The 22,108-nt window shown below is 52.9% G+C and overlaps 1 protein-coding gene across 3 annotated transcripts in view; it reads left to right on the forward strand.

The window, feature by feature from the left end:
- The window catches only part of LOC122380999 (zinc finger and BTB domain-containing protein 7B-like), a 65,066-nt gene that overhangs the window by 35,671 nt on the left and 7,287 nt on the right, over nt 1-22,108 (forward strand). For 2 of the 3 annotated variants that reach the window (XM_043364651.1, XM_043364652.1), the window contains exons 2-4: nt 13,682-13,936; nt 15,333-15,545; nt 17,088-17,394. In XM_043364651.1, the coding sequence (XP_043220586.1) occupies nt 13,742-13,936; nt 15,333-15,545; nt 17,088-17,394 (715 nt within the window). In that variant the 5' untranslated portion in view covers nt 13,682-13,741. Of the gene's footprint in view, nt 1-9,863; nt 10,012-13,681; nt 13,937-15,332; nt 15,546-17,087; nt 17,395-22,108 lie in introns of those variants that run through there. The other variant, XM_043364650.1, reaches the window with a different exon arrangement.

Below are 22,108 nucleotides of genomic sequence, written 5' to 3' on the forward strand. Positions count from 1 at the left end.
GAATGGGGGAAATAGCCGTCAGGCCGTCAGTTTTTATGATAGAGTCGATCTGAATACGGGTATAGACACAGAATGAACGGTGCTAGAAAACTGCTATCTCGGATTTTTTGTAAAATGAGAAATTAAAAATTCTAGGGAAATTATATATTAGAAAGGTGAAATTTCCCTAAATTTTCTCGTTTTTCGAGTTTAGCCGTCCACTGTTCATCAACGGTGACACCGGCCGGGATAATCTTTTACATGCTGATGGCTACGTCGATGGGTCATTACGTGGCGTGAACGGTGAAGCTGTCACAGGTCCGGCACGTGCCACGTGGCCACGTGTTTGAGTCGAGTACCTCCCAGATTATCGTGTATAAGCCAACTTGTGGCCTTATAGCACGAAAACAGCAGCAGTCAGGAAGCCTGAAATGGAACAATCGGTGAGGGGACAAGCCCTGCTTGCACGACCGGTGGTCACGTGGCACACGTGCAAATCTGGGCACCTCCGCTGCGGAGATATTTTATAGTGAAATATTCAAATGTACATAACTTTGTAAGTTTAAGTCCGATTGGGCTAAAATTTGGTGGGTGGATGAATTGTTAACCGACATGAACGAATGCGCCATGTTTGTTGCAGTGCGCCACGTTTGTCTCAAAGCGCCATTTTTGCCGCAAATCGCAGAATGTGCGTAACTTTGTCGAACATGGGACGATTAGGGTGCGCTTTGATTGAGGGATTGCTGCTTAAACGGCAGATATGAATGCACCACACTTGCCGCAAGGCGCCATATTTGTCTTAATGCGTCAGTGTTTGCGTTTTGCCTACGGCGGGCGTTTTTTTTTTGCGGCGGTGTTTGCGTTTTTTCGGTGTTTGCATTTGACGGCGGGCGGCCGTTTTTGCGTTTTTGGCGGTGTTTGCGTTTGGCGGCGGGCGGCCGTTTTTTGCGGCGTTTTGCGGTTGGCGGCGGGCGTGCGTGCGTTGCGGGCGTTTTTTGCGGCGGTGTTTGCGTTTTTTGCGGTTTTTGTGTTTGACGGCGGGCGGGCGGGCGATGCGGGTATTTTTGCTGTTTGCGTTTGGCGGCGGGCGGCCGTTTTAGCGGCGGTTTGAGGCGGGCGGCCGTTTTTTTTGCGGCATTTTGCGGTTTGCGGCGGGCGGCCGTTTTGTGGTTTGCGGCGGGCGGCCGTTTTTTTACGGCGTTCGTTATTTGCGGTTAGCGGCGGGCGGCGGGCGGTCGTTTTTTTTTTTGTGGCGTTTGGCGGTTTGCGGCGGGCGGCCGTTTTTTGCGGCGTTTTGCGGTTCGCGGCGTGCGGCCGTTTTTTGCGGCGTTTCGCGGTTGGCGGCAGGCGATGCGGGCGTTTTTTTGCGGCGGCGGTGTTTGCGTTCTGCGGCGGACGCGCGTTTTTTGCGGCATTTTGTGCGTTTTTTTCTGCGGTTTTCGGCGGGCGGGCGATTTTTTTGGTTTTTTTTGCGACATTTGCGTTGGCGTTTTGGGCGTGCGTTTTGCGCGTTTTGCGGTGTTTGCGTTTTGCGGCGGGCGGGCGGTTTTTCACAATTAAAGTCCCAACCTTCGGATCCGCAGTGCTGTTCGACAAGCGCTGCCCGGGTATCCGAAGGTTGGGACTTTTCAATTAAGAACAATCACTATTCTTTAGAATTGTGATTTTCTATTGAAAATCCCAACCTGAGCTACCTCTCTAGGGGGGTGTTTAGCGTTTCTGCCGCGATTTTGGTCATCTTGATAGGGAAGAAAACGGCACGGTAGAATTTTTTGCCATTTTCAGCGTTTGGTCCCGTGTGGGGGAGCTACCGGCTGGCATCGGTCGCTTGAAATATAATTAACCCGTTTGGGGGTAATCGGCACGTGCATTTTCCCATAGGGTTAACATGGGGAAAAATTGGAAATTCGATTTGCGAAAAATTTCGTCAATTATATTTGCTGATTTTTTTAGGGTCGGATCTAGGGCTGGCACCTCAACTTTTGGTGTTAATTATTTAAAAATCATAGGGTACAATTTCGGGTAATCTTGACGGACAGTTACCCCATGTTGAGCCTATGGCGAATTCGAAAAATAATTTTCAAATCGATTTTGCCAAAAATTTCCACGTTAGATTTTGAAAATGTTCCAATATGTTGTGCCCCGGGGTGTCGGCTACCACATGGTATGGGTCAGATATGGGGCGATTGAAAAGCACGTGCCACGTGCAAACGTGTTTGATGGGGGAACCTCGTGGTAAATGCGACATTGGCCAACTGGGGGTCCTATGGCGTGGAAACGACTCCACCCAGCGACACCAAATCAGTGCTGCCGGTGAGCAGATGAGTCCAGCTTGTCGCACCAGTGGTCACGTGGCGCACGTGCTATTGCACGTGCCGTGGCACGGGGTCAATTTTGATGCTTAAATATACTAGCATTGTGAAATGCAAGGAATGGGGGAAATAGCCGTCAGGCCGTCAGTTTTTATGATAGGGTCGATCTGAAAACGGGTATAGGCACAGAATGAAGGAGGCTAAAAAACTGCTATCTCGGATTTTTTGTAACATGAAAAATTTAAAATTCTGGGGAAATTATATATTCGAAAGGTGAAATTTCCCTAAATTTTCCCGTTTTTCGAGTTTAGCCGTCCACTGTTCAGAGACGGTGACACCGGCCGGGGTCATCTTTTACATGCTGGTGGCCACGTCGATGGGTCATCACGTGGCGTGAGCGGTGAAGCTATCAGAGGTCCGGCACGTGCCACGTGGCCACGTGTTTGAGTCGCGCACCTCCCAGATTATCGTGTGTTTGCCGATTTGTGGCGTTATAGCACGAAAACAGCACCAGTCAGGAAGCCTGAAATGGTGCAACCGGCGAGGGGACAAGTCCTGCTTACACCACCAGTGGTTACGTGGCACACGTGCGAAGATGGGCACCTTCGTGGCGGAGATATTTTATAGTGAAATATTCAAATGTGCATAACTTTGTAAGTTTAAGTCCGATTGGGCTAGAATTTGGTGGGTGGATGAATTGTTAAGCGACATGAACGAATGCGCCATGTCTGTTGCAGTGCGCCACGTTTGTCTCAAAGCGCCATTTTTGCCGCAAAGCGCAGAATGTGCTTAACTTTGTCGAACATTGGACGATTAGGATGCGCTGTAATTAAGGGATGGCTGCTTAAACGGCAGATATGAATGCACCACATTTGCAGCAGGGCGCCATATTTGTCTTAATGCGTCAGTGTTTGCGTTTTGCCTACGGCGGGCGTTTTTTTGCGGCGGCGTTTGCGTTTTTTCGGGGTTTGCGTTTGACGGCGGGCGGCCGTTTTTGCGTTTTTGGCGGTGTTTGCGTTTGGCGGCGGGCGGCCGTTTTTTGCGGTGTTTTGCGGTTGGCGGCGGGCGTGCGTGCGTTGCGGGCGTTTTTTTTTTGCGGTGGTGTTTGCGGTTTTTGTGTTTGGCGGCGGGCGGGCGGGCGATGCGGGTGTTTTTGCGGTGTTTGCGTTTGGCGGCGGGCGGCCGTTTTAGCGGCGGTTTGCGGTGGGCGGCCGTTTTTTTGCGGCGTTTTGCGGTTTGCGGCGGGCGGCCGTTTTTTTTTGCGGCGGTTTGCGGCGGGCGGCCGTTTTTTTGCGGCGTTTTGCGGTTTGCGGTGGGCGGCCGTTTTTTGCGGCGTTTTGCGGTTGCCGGCGGCCGGCCGTTATTTGCGAATTTGCGTTTTGCGGCGGGCGTCCGTTTTTTGCGGCGTTGCGCGGTTGGCGGCGGGCGATGCGTTTTTTGCGGAGGCGGTGTTTGCGTTTTGCGGCGGACGGGCGTTTTTTGCGGCGTTTTTTTTTCTGCGGTTTTTGGCGGGCGGGCGATTGTTTTTTTTGCGAAGTTTGCGTTTGCGTTTTAGGCGTCGTTTTGCGGTTTTGCGTTTGGCGGCGGGCGGGCGGTTTTTCACAATTAAAGTCCCAACCTTCGGATCCGCAGTGCTGTTCGACAAGCGCTGCCCGGGCCTATCCGAAGGTTGGGACTTTTCAATTAGACAATCACTATTCTTTAGAATTGTGATTTTCTATTGAAAATCCCAACCTGAGCTACCTCTCTAGGGGGGTGTTTAGCGTTTCTGCCGCGATTTAGGACATTTTGACTCCCGCAAAAACGGCACGGTCAACTTTCTTGCCATTTTCACCGTTTGGTCCCCTATGGGGGAGCTACCTTGTGGCAAAGTTGCATAAAATATAATGGGCCCGTTTTGGGGTAATCGGCACGTGCATTTTCCCATAGGGTTAACATGGGGAAAAATTGGAAATTCGATTTGCGAAAAATTTCGTCAATTATATTTGCTGATATTTTTAGGGTCGGATCTAGGGCTGGCACCTCAACTTTTGGTGTTAATTATTTAAAAATCATAGGATACAATTTCGGGTAATTGGAACGGATAGTTACCCCATGCTGAGCCTATGGCGATTTCAAAAAATTATTTTCAAATCAATTTTGCCAAAAATTTCCACGTTAGATTTTGAAAAAGTTCCAATATGTTGTGCACCGGGGTGTCGGCTACCACGTGGTATGGGTCAGATATGGGGCGATTGAAAAGCACGTGCCACGTGCAAACGTGTTTGATGGGGTAACCTCCGGGAAAATCCGACATTGGCCAACTGGGGGTCCTATGGCGTGGAAACCACTCCACTTAGCGACACCAAATCAACGCAGCCGGTGAGCAGATGAGTCCAGCTTGTCGCACTAGTGGTCACGTGGCGCACGTGCTATTGCACGTGCCGTGGCACGGGGCCAATTTTGGTGCTTAAATATACTAGCACTGTGAAATGCAAGGAATGGGGGAAATAGCCGCCAGGCCGACAGATTTTATGATAGGGTCGATCTGAAAACGGGTGTAGGCACAGAATGAAGGGGGCTAAAAAACTGCTTTCTCGGATTTTTTTGTAAAATGAAAAATTCAAAATTCTGGGGAAATTATATATTCGAAAGGTGAAATTTCCCTAAATTTTCCCGTTTTTTGACTTAAGCCGTCCACTGTTCAGGGACGGTGACACCGGCCGGGGTCATCTTTTATATGCTGATGGCCACGTCGATGGGTCATCACGTGGTGTGAGCGGTGAAGCTATCAAAGGTCCGGCACGTGCCACGTGGCCACGTGTTTGAATCGAGCACCTCCCAGATTATCGTGTGTTTGCCGATTTGTGGCGTTATAGCACGAAAACAGCACCAGTCAGGAAGCCTAAAATAGTTCAATCGGCGAGGGGACAAGTCCTGCTTACACCACCAGTGGTCACGTGGCACACGTGCGAAGATGGGCACCTTCGTGGCGGAGATATTTTATAGTGAAATATTCAAATGTACATAACTTTGTCAGTTTAAGTCCGATTGGGCTAAAATTTGGTGGCTGGATGCATTGTTAAGCGGCAGGAACAAGTGCGCCACGTTTGTTGCAGTGCGCCACGTTTGTCTCAAAGCGCCATTTTTGCCGCAAATCGCAGAATGTGCGTATCTTTGTCGAACATGGGACGATTAGGATGCGCTGTGATTGAGGTATGGCTGCCTTAACGGCAGATATGAATGCATCACATTTGCCGCAAGGCGTCATATTTGTCTTAATGCGTCAGTGTTTGCGTTTTGCCCACGGCGGGCGTTTTTTGCGGCGGTGTTTGCGTTTTTTCGGTGTTTGCGTTTGGCGGCGGGCGGCCGTTTTTTTGCGGCGTTTTGCGGTTGGCGGCGGGCGGGCGGGCGTTGCGGGCGTTTTTTGCGGCGGTGTTTGCGTTTTTTGCGGTTTTTGTGTTTGGCGGTGGGCGGGCGGGCGATGCGGGTGTTTTTTACGGTGTTTGCGTTTGGCGGCGGGCGGCCGTTTTAGCGGCGGTTTGCGGCGGGCGGCCGTTTTTTGCGGCGTGTTTCGGTTTGCGGCGGGCGGCCGTTTTTGCGGCGTTTTGTGGTTTGCGGCGGGCGGCCTTTTTTGCGGCGTTTTGCGGCTGGCGGCGGGCGATGCGGGCGTTTTTTTGCGGCGGCGGTGTTTGCTTTTTGCGGCGTTTTTTGCATTTTTTGCGTTTTTTTCTGCGTTTTTCGGCGGGCGGGCGATTGTTTCTTTTTTTGCGAAGTTTGCGTTTGCGTTTTGGGCGTGCGTTTTGCGCGTTTTGCGGTGTTTGCGTTTGGCGGCGGGCGGGCGGTTTTTCACAATTAAAGTCCCAACCTTCGGATCCGCAGTGCTGTTCGACAAGCGCTGCCCGGGCCTATCCGAAGGTTGGGACTTTTCAATTAGACAATCACTATTCTTTAGAATTGTGATTTTCTATTGAAAATCCCAACCTGAGCTACCTCTCTAGGGGGGTGTTTAGCGTTTCTGCCGCGATTTGGGTCATCTTGATACCCTCGAAAACGGCTCGTTAGATTTTTTTGCCATTTTCAGCGTTTGGTCCCGTATGGGGGAGCTACCGGCTGGTACCGGTCGCTTGAAATATAATTAACCCGTTTTGGGGTAATCGGCACGTGCATTTTCCCATAGGGTTAACATGGGGGAAAATTGGAAATTCGATTTGCGAAAAATTTCGTCAATTATATTTGCTGATATTTTTAGGATTGGATCTCGGCCAGGCACCTCACCTTTTGATGTTAGTTATTTAAAAATCATAGGGTACAGTTTCGGGTAATCGGGACGGATAGTTACCCCATGTTGAGCCTATGGCAATTTTGAAAAATTATTTTCAAATCGATTTTGCATAAAATTTCCACGTTAGATTTTGAAAAAGTTCCAATATGTTGTGCACCGGGGTGTTGGCTACCACGTGGTATGGGTCAGATATGGGGCGATTGAAAAGCACGTGCCACGTGCAAACGTGTTTGATGGGGTAACCTCCGGGAAAATCCGACATTGGCCTACTCGGGGTTCTATGGCGCGGAAACGACTTCATCTAGCGACACCAAATCAGTGTAGCCGGTGAGCAGATGAGTCCAGCTTGTCGCACTAGTGGTCACGTGGCGCACGTGCAATTGCACGTGCCGTGGCACGTGGTCAATTTTGGTGCTTAAATATACTAGCATTGTGAAATGCAAGGAATGGGGGAAATAGCCGTCAGGCCGTCAGTTTTTATGATAGGGTCGATCTGAAAACGGGTATAGGCACAGAATGAAGGAGGCTAAAAAACTGCTATCTCGGATTTTTTGTAAAATGAAAAATTTAAAATTCTGGGGAAATTATATATTCGAAAGGTGAAATTTCCCTAAATTTTCCCGTTTTTCGAGTTTAGCCGTCCACTGTTCAGAGACGGTGACACCGGCCGGGGTCATCTTTTACATGCTGGTGGCCACGTCGATGGGTCATCACGTGGCCTGAGCGGTGAAGCTATCAGAGGTCCGGCACGTGCCACGTGGCCACGTGTTTGAGTCGCGTACCTCCCAGATTATCGTGTGTTTGCCGATTTGTGGCGTTATAGCACGAAAACAGCACCAGTCAGGAAGCCTGAAATGGTGCAACCGGCGAGGGGACAAGTCCTGCTTACACCACCAGTGGTTACGTGGCACACGTGTGAAGATGGGCACCTTCGTGGCGGAGATATTTTATAGTGAAATATTCAAATGTGCATAACTTTGTAAGTTTAAGTCCGATTGGGCTAGAATTTGGTGGGTGGATGAATTGTTAAGCGACATGAACGAATGCGCCATGTCTGTTGCAGTGCGCCACGTTTGTCTCAAAGCGCCATTTTTGCCGCAAAGCGCAGAATGTGCTTAACTTTGTCGAACATTGGACGATTAGGATGCGCTGTAATTAAGGGATGGCTGCTTAAACGGCAGATATGAATGCACCACATTTGCCGCAGGGCGCCATATTTGTCTTAATGCGTCAGTGTTTGCGTTTTGCCTACGGCGGGCGTTTTTTTGCGGCGGCGTTTGCGTTTTTTTCGGGGTTTGCGTTTGACGGCGGGCGGCCGTTTTTGCGTTTTTGGCGGTGTTTGCGTTTGGCGGCGGGCGGCCGTTTTTTGCGGTGTTTTGCGGTTGGCAGCGGGCGTGCGTGCGTTGCGGGCGTTTTTTTGCGGTGGTGTTTGCGGTTTTTGTGTTTGGCGGTGGGCGGGCGGGCGATGCGGGTGTTTTTGCGGTGTTTGCGTTTGGCGGCGGGCGGCCGTTTTAGCGGCGGTTTGCGGTGGGTGGCCGTTTTTTTGCGGCGTTTTGCGGTTTGCGGCGGGCGGCCGTTTTTTTTGCGGCGGTTTGCGGCGGGCGGCCGTTTTTTGCGGCGTTTTGCGGTTTGCGGTGGGCGGCCGTTTTTTGCGGCGTTTTGCGGTTGCCGGCGGCCGGCCGTTATTTGCGAATTTGCGTTTTGCGGCGGGCGTCCGTTTTTTTGCGGCGTTGCGCGGTTGGCGGCGGGCGATGCGTTTTTTGCGGAGGCGGTGTTTGCGTTTTGCGGCGGACGGGCGTTTTTTGCGGCGTTTTTTTCTGCGGTTTTTGGCGGGCGGGCGATTGTTTTTTTTGCGAAGTTTGCGTTTGCGTTTTAGGCGTCGTTTTGCGGTTTTGCGTTTGGCGGCGGGCGGGCGGTTTTTCACAATTAAAGTCCCAACCTTCGGATCCGCAGTGCTGTTCGACAAGCGCTGCCCGGGCCTAATGAGTCGAGGAGTTCCTGTAACTCGCGCTCACTCATTGCCGCCGATCGCCCTCGGCAGTTAGCGGCCGCCTACAGCGCCGTCAGGCCGCGAAGCAGTTGACACCGATTTTACTCAGTCGCACATCAGCAGCCGAAATATTGATCAAAGCCGACGCCAGTAAATCACCCGGCGACAAAACTTGGACCGTGACAGGGAATATGGCTTCATTGCTGACGCGTTCAATGGCGGCTCGTCCGTTCAGACACCCTATTCCGGAGATTTATTGTTCCATCCGCGCGCCGCCATGGCCGTTGGTCGCCGCTGACGGCGTCCGCCGCCTCCTGTGCCGTCGTACCTCATACAGAGCATACGGCGCCGGGCTGCCGGGCTGCCGGGGCTGCCTCCTCCGGCCCGACCGGCGAGCCGCCCACCCGCCGCTCCGTCCGTATGACTCGCTCTCTGCCTCTCTCCTTCTCTCTCCGCGGCCAGCTCGGCCTGTTTTTAACCACGCCTTTCCGGGAACGTCTGACGAGACGCTCAATACCCGAAATCGCCGCCGCCGCGTCGGCGAGAGGAGAGGCGCTCTGTGCCAGCACGCGCAGTGCCATCTCACCAACCTGAGGCGCAATCCGACCAACGCAATCCGACGAAAATCCCATTAGCGGTGGCCTCATTGCGGTGCGCGCCTCTGAGGCAATCCATCGCAGCGCGCCGATCAACCCATTTGCCGCCGAGCGCCGCTAATGAATGCATCATCCACGTCGACGTCGGCGTCGGGCCCGACACCCCGCCCCCCCCTCCCCACCCCCGCCCGGTGCCCGGTACCGCCGACGCCGCCAGCGCCGGGCGAGTCATTTGTGACGCATTGAAAATTGCCGGGACTCTCTCTCTCTCTCTCTCTCTCTCTCTCTCTCTCTCTCTCTCTCTCTCTCTCTCTCTCTCTCTCTCTCTCTCTCTCTCTCTCTCTCTCTCTCTTCTCTGATGTAGCATTGGTTCCTGATCATCGATCGCCGGGCGACAATGCCGATTGGCTCAATATTTTCCTCTGTCCGCCATAACTCATTTGGGCTGCGGGTCGACCACGGCGCCTCCTGATTGGAGCATTTTATTTAGTGACTATTGATTTCTCAGCTGTTTAGTGTACGGCCCGCACGATTGTTCTCATCTGGCGGGCGCAACCAGAGCTGTATCGACGAAGAGCACCGGGCCGGGCTCCGCCGCCGCCTCCGACGACCCCAGTGCGCATGTGTGCGAGCCCGTTCTTTATTGGTAACCGGCTCCCAGTTGCGTTTTTAGTTGGTCGAGATGTTACCGTCACATGCGCCCGAGGCTTGCGCCGTGGGTCCCATGATTTACGGTTCTCACGCTAGATGGCAGTGAGGGTTTGCGGAGGTGCGCCATTTTTGTATGACGTGTGCTCGGAGGAGCTGGTGGTGCGCTCTGGTCCGGAGAGACCGGCAGGAGGTCTCACGCGGCACACCGGACTGCGCCAGGTGACCCGGCGGCTGGGGGGGGGGGGTGTGTGGAGGGGGGAGCTGGTGATCCAGAGGGGGGCTGTGATTGAGGGCAGGGTCAGGTGGTGTGCGCTGGTGAAGTTGACATTTGGTGACTCAAGAGAGGTGTGAGGTAACAGGCCAATAGGTGATGTGATGTCAATCGGTGGGGTAATGTTACGGCCAACGGTATCAGTCTCGGTATCGATTTAGGTGTCAATCTCCGGGTCGGTTGAGTCGTTCTCGATGTCAGTGTCAGTGTCAGTGTTGGATTAATTATGGATAAACGTGTCATCTTGGTGTGTGTGCGGGGGTCAGTACAGGCGTCAGTCTCGTTATCAATGAAGATGTCAGTGCGGTGTCGGTATATGTGTCGTATCGGTGTCAGTCTCTGTCTCGGTGTCGGTAGGTGTCAGTCTCTGTGCGAGATGGATGTCTGTGTACCATATGCCTACCTGCGAGGTGTCAAAGTCGACACGACTGTCGAGAAAGTGACCTACTGACGCTGATTTTGGCATCCCGACTCGGTGAAAAGATGTCTGTCGATTTAGGGCTTGGCAATGGTCATAGAACTTCTATGATAGAAGCCAGAGTTGCAACTAGGAAGACGTAAGTCGAAAATTATTACGATCTAAGGCTGTGTTTTACATGCTCCTGATCCGTCTCAGCATTTCCAGGATACTTAACGTTACTTCCTACTAATAAAGTTTTTATATTCTATTTGTAAGGTTACTTATTAGGCAACATAGATAACATTGATATTCATGAAAAATTAAAAAAACTGTTACGCCTACGCTATGTACCACGTATTTTAACAACACATGCCATTGCAAGGGATCGGACGTACAGTGGATCTAGTAAGGATCTCCAGACGTTACTAGATGGCGTTGAGCCTCAGTCGAGTCCATGTCAAATTCAAGGGGAGGTCAGTACCGAGCTGGGCCCGATGGGGAGGTGGGCGGGGGGGGGGCGGTTGGCGAGGTCACGGTGCGGGTGACCTGTCAAACAGCCCCGGCGCGGTGGGGCACTGCCGCAGGCAAATGGCGCACTCCAGTGTTGTTCCATATCGCGGTGGTGGGCCGGGCGGCCGGTTAGCTTGGCTGCTTGGAGGAAAGGATAATGAGGCATGGGTTTGCTGTGGCCGGTTCATCTACGGTCAACTATGATGAACCCAAAGTAATGCAAATATGATGTTGGTAATGCAGCTGGCAATGGAATGCTAGGAAATGTTCCGAGCGCCCGAAGGATTAAGATTATTTATGTCTCCTGAAATTTTCATTGAATATAATTCAAGCACTAGAAATATCGTATCGTTCGCTAATTTTTTTGACCGGCTGTCGTTTCTTGCGTAGAGCGCCCTTGGGTAAATAATTATATCACGCAGGTGATTTATTTTTTGCTGGTAAGATTTAAGGTCAAATCAAGTCGGTGACAGGAGATGAGGAAAAGCGGACGAATGCCACATTTTTGTGCATAAAGTCTCGATTTAAAAAAAAGCTTAAAGTTATTATACGTGTAAGCTAAAAAACAATAAGATCAGTTAATAAAAATATTTGACCCAAAATTTGCCTCTGTTTTCTCTTACCATGATTGCGTGTAAGACACAGGTCCAACCGGCTTCAACCCGACCCAACATGGTTCGGCTCCCCCTTTTTTAATATAAATTTGGCCCGAACCTTTTGAATGAAAGGAATCATGAGGAAAGAGTCCCCCCTAAGCTGAGCTTGTTGCGTTGACCCTACCCTCCACCCTCCGATCAAGCAATTCCTGGTCTATGGCAGAATTTAGAGTCCAAAGTTTAACGTGCGCACATAGCCGCGCACGGCCGATCCCCTCACTGACTTCGCCTGGCAGCGGCCTGCCACCAACCACAACCATACCCGTCAGGAGCTCAAAAACGTCAAGCACACGTCGCGTTTCGAACCCGGACTTTTGCAACCGGGACGTGCGCTCTCACCACGCGGAGTCCAACGCCCTACCAACCGAGCTACCGGGACGGACATTTACCTAGGGGCTTCGCCTCGTGACAATGACAGACGTCAGACACTTTGGCCTAAACATGGATGCCTAACTATACCCGTAGCACTGAGCAAGCTGCGCGGGGCGATAGGTGCTCGTAGCGTTTAGGTTGGGTAACCTGTGAGCTGAACGCGATGTCGTGAGTTCGAGCCCCACTCCCGGGTCTGGTTTTATCTGGACACGAACCAAAACCTTTGCTTCTACTGCAACACAGACAAGCACGATGACATCTTTCGCCAACATCCTTCCCCAAAATCCTCCCAAAAAAGTCAAAATTATCGCTTATAAATGTCTAGCTAAGTTTCATTTTTAAAGAAAATATTTTTGGTCATTTTCCGGAGCCATTTTAACTCTTTCTTTTCGGATTCTATTCGACCCGATAAAACTCATCAAAACTGAACGTGCCAAATGAAAAAATACCCAACTCAAATAACATTTTAGAAAAGCCTAAGACTGTCATCATGCAACTATTGGCTGAATAGTTGCATGCTATTAATACGTCCTAGATTTCAATTATCATTGTTCAAGATTTTGGCTGGAACTGGCGCTGCCTCTCGCTTGCTTGTCCGTTTGTTTTAGATAATGATTCCCTTCAGTCGCATTCTTGCTGGTTCCACATGAACAGGATACCACCATACCGTAGTGAACGCACCCGCACACATCATCCCCTCCCCTCAGCCTCGGCGCAGTGGCGGGCGGCCCTGGGCGGCCCACTCCCGGCGCTACGCACGCCCAATGCGCCGTGATACCGCGTCACTCCCCCTCCCTCCTTCCCCCACAATGACCGGTGACCTCACTTCCCTCGGGATTTGGACTCGCCCTACCCCGACCGTAGCGCCACGTGGTGGCTCTGGAGATCTTAAATAGACCCACTGTACACGGGCGTCACGTTACGAAATTTATTGGTAGGGCTCTAATGGTTAATTTCGGGATACCAAAGCCATTCTTACCATGCACCGCCATAGGGTTAATGTTAAAATTCTGAAATTATTGCTAGGGCTCGGGCCTCTGTCGCCTATACAAAACGACACCCATGGGACGCATGGGCATAACACTTTCCTTAGAGCAAGCTTAGTGCCGATGGCTTACCTATTTTATTGGCGGCTGGGATTCCCGCTGGATAATGGTCAAATGACCTGACCTACTTGAATAATTAAAGCAAGCATATAGTAATGCATATTATCTGGACCACTATAGTCTTCGATCGCAACAGCTGACCTGGGCTTATGACCTGAGCCCTCTATCGTCTGTGACCTCGGAATGGAGCCCTCCACCGGCTGTGACCTCTGACCTGAGCTCTTCCCTGGCTTAGATGAGCCCTGACCTGAACTGTCTGCCGGCCCCGGCCCTGACCTGGCCATTCTACCGTGTATGACCTCTGTCCTGAGCCCTCTATCCTATATGAGCTGAAGTGAGTCCTCCACCGGCTGACATGACCTGAACAAGCCCTCTTTCGTGTGTGACCTCTGACTTGAGCCCTCCATCTGTTGTCATTTCTGACTTAACCCCTCTATCAATTGTGACTTCCGACCTTAGTCCTGTGACCTGAGCTCTCACCTGGCTCATGTGACCTCTGACCCGAGCCCTGCGACGGCTATGACCTCTGACCTTTTATCGACCATGATCTCTGACCTGGTCTCTCCTCCGACAGGTACAGCTGAGGTGACATGCGGTAGCGTCCCACCGGCCGCCCACCACCACCACCTCCACCATGGGTCAAACCACTGACGAGCAGCACTACAGCCTAAAATGGAGCGACTACCACCACAACATGATGACGTCGTTCCGCGAGCTGCAGGATCAGGAGGAGTTCGTCGACGTCACCATCTCTGCCGACGGCCTCTCCATGCAGGCACACAAGGTGGTGCTCTCGGCGTGCAGTCCCTACTTCAGGAAACTGCTCAAGGTGGGTTCGGAGGGCAACGACCTTATCTATGATGGACTGGGGCGAGGGAACGGTTTGCAGTCCGTAGAGGCAAGTAGGATAAGGGCCAGAAGTGTAACTTCTTGAAATTCAATGGGGTTGCACTTAGTTGTTTAGAGCCCAATTTGTGCACCTCACCCCATAAGCGTAATGTTAAATTATCCAATCCTAGGGGTTGCAGCTACAACCCCACTTAACAGTAAACTTACACCCATGATAAGGGCTCGAGTGATTCTGCGACATGCTGAAAATCAAAGTAGGTTTTCATTGTTTCCTGAGACATTTGCTACGTTAAACGGTTCGCAGAAAATGTAGACAGAACGAGCGATGGCGGCCGTCACCTCGTGTGGATGCAACCGACTTTCATTTACCGTGACCGGACTGCTTATAAAATATGATGGACTTTGTTCACACTTGGGAACAGGATAGTGTTGGCAGTTGTGGTTCTGGCAAATGGATGGCCATTGTATGTGATGACGGATGAACGTTTGTGTGTTATTTCAGCATTTTGCCCGCTGTATTTCGTAAGCATTTCTCGTGAAACTTAGGCCTCATCCTTAAAGGGACCCTCCCACCTTCAAAAAAGTTAATGAATTTGCATGAAAGTGATGTCGCTCGGTTCAGAAAGAGCAAAAACGAATATCTACCAAATTTCATCGAAAAATATTCACCGGTTTTCAAGATATTAGACTTTTACTTTTGTTTACTTTTTGGGATCTCCGCTATTCCTAGCGACTTTATTTGAAAGTGCGGCATTTGTTGCGCGCAAAGCAGCATATACCACCGCGTGCTACAAAACGTTTTAGTCAAACATTTAACGGACGTTCGAAAGCCTGATGACGTCATCAGATTCCCGTAATGGTTAAGAGATAGGGACCAAGCTGGTCCCACCCTGCAAGTAAAGGGAAGAAATTTCTTGAACACCATAAAGCTGCGGGGGTTGCGACCAGGATAAATGGTGGTTTCTGAGCCTGGCCGCAAACTTGGCTATCTCAACTCAAAACTAATGTTAAGGTGGGAGGGTCCCTTTAATATTTGCACATCAAATGATAAGCAGACGGTTATGCCGTTTGCCTTCCGCCGTTAAACGATGACTTCGGGTCCTCGCGATTTGTAGACAAAACTGGTCTTTCAATCTAGGCGAGTCACTTGAGTATGTCTTAGGATCCGATTGGGCGTTGGCATGTAAGCACTCCAGTGCTCACATGAGTACGCTCATCGCCTCAGCAATCTTCGAACGCTGATGATTATTGTCTCCAATCACAAATGAAGATAATATCGCACAGAAATGTGATATGCCAGACAGCCCGTCCGTGTCAGCTCATTAATCGCCTGTGTGTCATTATGTCACTAAATCGTGTCACATTCTCTCCGACAGTCGAACCCGTGCCAGCACCCGATCGTCATCCTGCAGAACGTCTCCCCTGCCAGTCTCGAGTCGCTGCTGCGCTTCATGTACAACGGCGAGGTGCAGGTGTCGCACGAGCAGCTCAGCGACTTCCTGCGCACCGCTGAACTCCTCCAGGTCAAGGGCTTGTCCGAGACGGGCTTCAAACACCAGCAGATGGCCGCGCCCGCGCCCATGCCAGAGGTCAGTGTGTGGGGTGGGGTCAGCCGAGACAGGCCACCAGGCGTAAATGCCGGAAATCAGTAGGGGTTTGGTCAGCAGGGGACAGATCATCCCGTCTCAAAAACCAGATCTCAAAAAGAGGAACCAAGTTTGCCGGTCATTTGTGGCTAATATGGAAAAGATTTAATGAGACACAGAAGCTGGAACTATCGAGCAGGCATGTGCGAGAACTGAAAAGATGTTCAAAATCGTAACAAAACTGCACAAAACTACAGCCGAGACAATATCATTAGTGACACAAACAGCTCAGCATTGTCAGTCCTCAGACTCAGTTTCCCCGCCCCTTTCAACTCCATCTTCATCCCTAAGACGACCGAGCGATAGAGCGGCAGCGACCGGAAACGGTTCCAGTCGCCGCCACCGACCGTCGCGATTGTAAACTGTAAAGTTGGCCGCCGCCCGGACGCCGGCGTGCGAAGGGATGCATCTGACTGGCACATGCCACAATGGCGGCCACCGGTCCATCGTTGCCATCGGTACACCATCGGTCCGCCATCGGTTCAGCACCATCGGCGCAGTCACCGAGCCGGCTGAGGTGACGTACAAATACTTGCTCAGCGCTTCAGTGTCTCACTGGGTAACTCGTTTCAATATTGACCGTCTCGCCTCGCACCCTCGTCTTAGCCGTCAAGCGTACCCAGTCCGCGCTAACTCGGTACACCCGGCGATTGTCGAGGGCTCTCTGCGGCAGGCGCCGGTGCCGGGTTCGTGCAGTCGGTGCAGTAGTGTCATGGTCGTCCAACTGTTATCCCTCAGTTCAGACGGAGCTGCGAGCGGTGCCAACTCGGGGCGGCTAGTGACGTCATCGCACCAGTGCCATGTTATTCCTGCAGCGAGAGTGGCGCAGTCGGCTCCTGCCGGCCGTAATGTTTGTCTGTGACGGATACCTGCACCCCGAGCGTCACACCAACGTCACAGCGTCACAGAGACAGGCGGGCGTCACATGCAGACTTGCGAACGGGGCTAGCCGCTCGGGGTGGGCCGCAGCGCTCAGGTGCCGCTCAGGAATCCGCAGCGCTTTCATGGGGCACGCGGCAGAGGTAGTTTATGATCGCGCGGCGTGTGTGGCATTGTCTGAAAATGTCTGGGACTCTGTGCAGCTGTGAGGGCACTTTAGGATGATTGAAAATGGCCACCGGTGTCTCAGACATTAAATGAGGGACGCACGACGTCATTCAAAAGTGGATGCTTTTGTTCAGATGTTAGCATGAGGTTCTATGTCTGTATTCCATCAGTCACGTTGCACATCTCGCCGATTGTTGTTTAAAATCTGATGTTATTTTATCCAGCGGCAGTAAGTGCTAAGCGAACTAACAGAGGCTTACAAACTACCTGCTGATGAACTACTCGTCTCAAACTGACCATCGAACTGACTCTTGACCAACTGACTCATTACAGGCTCGGGTAATCGTCACCCCCAAATCACACAACTCGTCAGCTCCCTTCTGACCTGGCCTGCTCAGACCATTGCGCTCTGACCATTACCTTCTCGTGTGTCTCCAGGCGGACTCTCTGTCCGGTCGGCGGTCGGCCGACTCTCTCCCCTCCCCGTCAGCCAAGCGGGCTCGCCCGGCCCCTGAGGTGAGCACGCCGACTCCCAGCGTGCCGCTGCCGCCCAGCATCACGGCCATCCCAACCTCAGTCCTCACCGCCGCCGGAGCCGTGGAGAACAACAACCACAAGCCGGACCCGGCCGCTGAGCAGCTGCGGCGACTGGAGGAGGAGCGCGAGCGGGCCGAGCGGGCCGCGCCGCCGCCGCTGCACCAGCACCACCACCAGCAGCAGCACCAGCAGCACCAGGAGAAATACGGTCAGTGAGCTGCAGGAGGTGGGATGGATAATGCTCGCGTGGGCACCTCCACAGGAACTTCGTTATTTAAACGGGTGTAAAAGGAGAAGGTCGGTAGGATATTTCGCTTTGAAATACCCCGAAATTATTTATTTTCAAGCCACAGTGGACTTCATTTTCGGCACTTTATTGGATTTAAACGAGTGAGACCGTTTCAGTCTCTCTCACTCCTTACGCCCCATAAACGGACGTGTTCTGCAGCCAGATGTTGGACCGGACATTATCAACTCGCCAGCTCGGCCGCCACATGAGCTCGGTGAAAAAGTTCCCACATTTCAGGCCGGCCAGCATGAACAGCGCTTTAACGTCCGCTCAAATCCAGCCGCCGGCCATCTAATGCCGGCGCTTAGCGGGCTATACGCGGCCCGCAACTTAGAGTTCGCGGAATATTTCCACAACTGAACATCTCTTTCCAACACTGGCCGATGGCGGCGGCAATTTACGGCTGTGCCTCCGCAGTCGAGTGCAGCTGATCGCAGTCAGTTCCGATGACTTGGTCGGTGTTTGTCGCGATTCCGCCGGCGGCGAACGCCGATCGGCGGATCACGAGCCTCATCATGGCGCCCAAATAATCGTCTGCGGGCCAGACAAGTTCGGTCGAAAGTCGATCTTACCGAGTGACTGGCTGGTTAATAAATCTCCGAGTGGACGTCCGCCCCGGCCGGCGAGCTGGCATATTGCCGCCTCTCTGCATTGTCGGTCGACTCGGACGTCGAGTCGCGAGTTGCGCGAACCGCACTCGAGCGTGCCGAACAGATGGGAGACCGCGCCGCTGCCAGGCCGGCTGAGTTGCGACCGATCCCTGACGCCCCTTAAGGCCGATTTTATCGCGTCGATAGCGTCTCCTGGCTGGCTGTGAGTGACGAGCTCTGGACTCGGGGCTCACGGCGCCCGGTCCGCGGCCGCCCGACGTCCTCATTGGCAGCCATCGCGTGTGCGGCGCACCACATCTGGGCAGAAATCACGGGCCTATTTAAACGGGCGGCGGTCGTGCCGCTTTGCCCAGACACCTCATTTCCTGTGACAACTGGGCGCTACCCGACCGACCCGGCTCGACACCCCTCCGCGTCGCTCCCGTCCCTCCCCGCTGCATGCAAATGGAAAGGCGCAAAACAATGGCCGCCTCTGTGTGCGGCGTGTGCGTGAGGAGGGGTTGCCGTGCCCGTACCGTCCCGTCGCTGGTGTCGCGTCGAGTCCGACGATCTGGGGATGGGAGCGGCGCGGCTGCTCTGGCGTAGCGTGCCGGGAGCCGATGTGCCCTGTTTTTACTCGCCGGCCGTATTGATCAGCTTGCCAGCGATGTTGCCGAAGCAGGTGCAGCTTCCAACATGCAGCCGCCGCTGGTTCGATTGTTTTGCCGCAATTAGACGCCGCCTCGCCGTAGGGGAAAGTGGGGTAAGACGGGCACCTTAACTTTGGAGCCATTTTTCGGCCGGTTAGAAACATCATAGAAACGGGAAACTGAGTGAAAACCTTTTACAGACATTTTACTTCCATTTGCCAGAAGATGAGACTTAGACCTGACTCAACAAATAAACTGCAGCTATTTTTGCAAAACCTTGCAAAAACCCATCTTACCCCACTCCATGGGGTAAGACGGTCACATGGGTAGGGCAAGACGGCCAGCTTCTTTCACCGACCAGCACAGCTCGCAGCAAATGCCCGAGATTAGCCGCATTGATACAGTCGCTCGTTGGTCTCAAGTGCTTCGGAAATGGCAGTATACGAGATTCGTGCAGAAGGCGTATACTCGTATATAGGCCCTAGTTCAGAAGCCATGTAGAGCCGTTTTTCACATTCATTATTCGAGAATAAACTGTGCCGAAGGAATATTGCTAACATGTCTGTGAGTATCGGAATCGAACATATTCTTATCAGAAATGCTTCTTTTTTCCTACAGCAACAAAAATATTTTTACCATTACAGACCCATCGGATTCATAGTTGCCCGTCTTACCCCAAACTCAATGTCAGAAGTTCAGCACGATTTTTCTCTGTGGACAATTTGATGCAGACAAAGCAAATCCGCGGTGAATGAACACTGGAGGCATATGAGTGTGCCACAAGTGATTGCCAGTTTTTAACTCTATAGTGCTGCACACAAAAGCTTGCACAATACATTATGAATGTTTTCAATGAAATGAGTGTTTTAAAGAAATCAAAATAAAAGATTATTGACCGAACACAAATTCACCAGACTTCAATGGCGGTGTGTAGTGGGAAAGGCTATTCTGGTCCTAATTTTTCTCGCTCGTAGCGCTATTGGTTTGGTCTGCAGAGGGGGTGCCCGTCTTACCTACCTTGACCGTCTTACCCCACTTTCCCCTATTTGTGTGCGTCGTGTACGCCGCGCTGCGCCGCTGTTGGACACGCGAACGTGTTTGGTGGCGCGCCGCTGACCCGGGGAGGGGAGGGAGGCGTCCTCCGGGACCGCCGACGCGACGGTACCGACGAGCAGGGATTCCAGATGGCCGGCTGTGATTTTCCGACCCGTGTCGGTGACGGCGGTAGGCGATGACGGTTGGAGGAACTCCGGGAGAAGAGAGAGAGAGAGAGAGAGAGAGAGAGAGAGAGAGAGAGAGAGAGAAGAGAGAGAGAGAGAGAGAGAGAGAGAGAGAGAGAGAGAGAGAGAGAGAGAGAGAGAAGAGAGAGAGGGAAGAGAGAGAGAGAGAGAGAGAGAGAGAGAGAGAGAGAGAGAGAGAGAGAGAGAGGGGGGGGGGTGAGGCCCCATGGGGACGGTCCTGTGTAACCTCAGACAGATCGTCTGCAGAGGGGACGGGTGGGAGTGTCTATACGTCATCTCAAAGGGCGGGGTCTCATCTCAAAGCGTACCGCCCTGGCCTCAGAGGTTCACACGCTCCAGGGCGGTCTCGATTTGATATCGTCAAGCCGTGACGACACTGACAACATGGGTCACAGAGGTCAGCTCGGTCAGATCAGGTCACTATCTCCCAACAAATCATCGTTGTCGTCATGTTCTGTAGCTGACAACCTCTGAGCTTGCCACTGCGGTCAGCTCACCCTCCCGCTGCGTCGGATTCTCCCCGGGCGCCCCTATCTGACCCGGGCCGCTCGGGGGTCGGGTCACACCTGGCGCGTCGGAGGCGGCGCGTCGGCCGTTCCAATCGTACCACCGACGCCCGGTTAGCGTCGCAGATCGATCGCCTCCGGCGGTACCCGCGGCCATATTTGCCGCCGCCGGCCGCGACGGGAGATGGTCCGTCGGACCGCGCAACACGCCCCGGGGCAGGTCCGCGGGCGCTGTCGGAGAGTTTAAAGCCCATGGCGGCCGTCCCGCCCCGCCCGGTCGGCTGGGCCTCTGCTCCCCACGGTGCCGGTGCCCCAGTAGCCCCCGGGGGCGACCGGGCGCAGTCTGGAGGCAGCCAATCAGCGGCCTGATTTGTCGCCGTGCCGCTTCCTGATTGGTCGGGTCACCGAACGTCATAGCGGTGCGTCACTGAGTCAGGTGCCGTCGGCCCGGGCGTCATTAGCTTTCGGCAAAACTCGGATCAAATGTCACACTGCGCGCTCGCGGCAAATTAGCAAATGAGGCGCACGCGATGGCGCTGGCAATTAGAATCACGGTACGACCAGGCGCGGGCACCGGATGGGCGGCCGGGGAAAGAGTGTCACGTCACCCCCCAGGCGACGGCCGGGGCGGGGCGGATGGCAGATGAAGAGCACCGCACACGCTATTTTGAGCGGCTCCGCGGTGCCCGGTACCGGTTCAGTATTGATCATTGGATACGGAGACGGCACGGGCGGGACTGCGGCGCGGCGGTCGGCGGCCCGCTTCTGATGACGCCCGGCTGCTAGGAATGGCCCGGAGACGCGTAACGATCAGACAAAGTGCCGCCGCGGACCGGCAGAGGCAGCGCGCCGCGAGCCCGCCGATATACTTAGAATGCAATGGTCTCGGGAGCTCGTTAACCCCACCACGAACAAACGAGGGTTTACTGGCCGGCCGTCGAGTCGCTTAGCGTCGCAGCACGGCGGCTTTGGCGGCAGAAAATGTGGCCTGTCAGTGGCTTCTGAAGCCCACAGCGCACACTGGTCGGAAACGCCCTCACGAGAGGCCACGGGCGATTCCGGAGTTTCGGATTATTTTTTATATAGATCGATTTGAAATTGATCAAATATTATATTTAGGCCAAAAAAACTAATCCGGGTGACCAAAAATAGCTGTAATCAGCCCCCGAAGATGGGGTATCCCAGAACTCGGAAACTAACGCGGAGCAAGAGGTTTCTTGAGGCGGATATTCAGAGTCTTATTGCTGATAGACACCAAATTGAAATCCCACATATTATGCATCAAAATGTTCGTTATGAAGTTGCCGACTGGTCAGTGCAAAATTTTTGGTATACTTTTTCCCTAACTAAGAGGTACTATAGCTTTTTTATGAAGGCTCTCCTACAGTGATTCTGGAATATAACTGCAAAGTTTAGGTAAGGAAACAACAGGTAGTCCCATCTAGTTCCACCCTGATTTTTTGTGAGATGAAGTAGGATTTAAATTTACACCAGGGCAACATAAAAGCTAACTGCGCATATTTGCGCAAAATTTGCAGGAGCCGTTCTTCCTACCCAACTACCGCCCGCCCCGCCCCAGTTTCGGCTCGGCCGCCGCGCCCGGCTTACGCTGACCTGTGTGGCCTGCACGCATCCATGCGCAGCTG

The sequence above is a fragment of the Amphibalanus amphitrite genome, unplaced genomic scaffold (assembly GCF_019059575.1).
Source record: "Amphibalanus amphitrite isolate SeventyFive unplaced genomic scaffold, NRLGWU_Aamphi_draft 000111F_arrow, whole genome shotgun sequence".
In the NCBI taxonomy this organism is placed as follows: domain Eukaryota; kingdom Metazoa; phylum Arthropoda; class Thecostraca; order Balanomorpha; family Balanidae; genus Amphibalanus; species Amphibalanus amphitrite.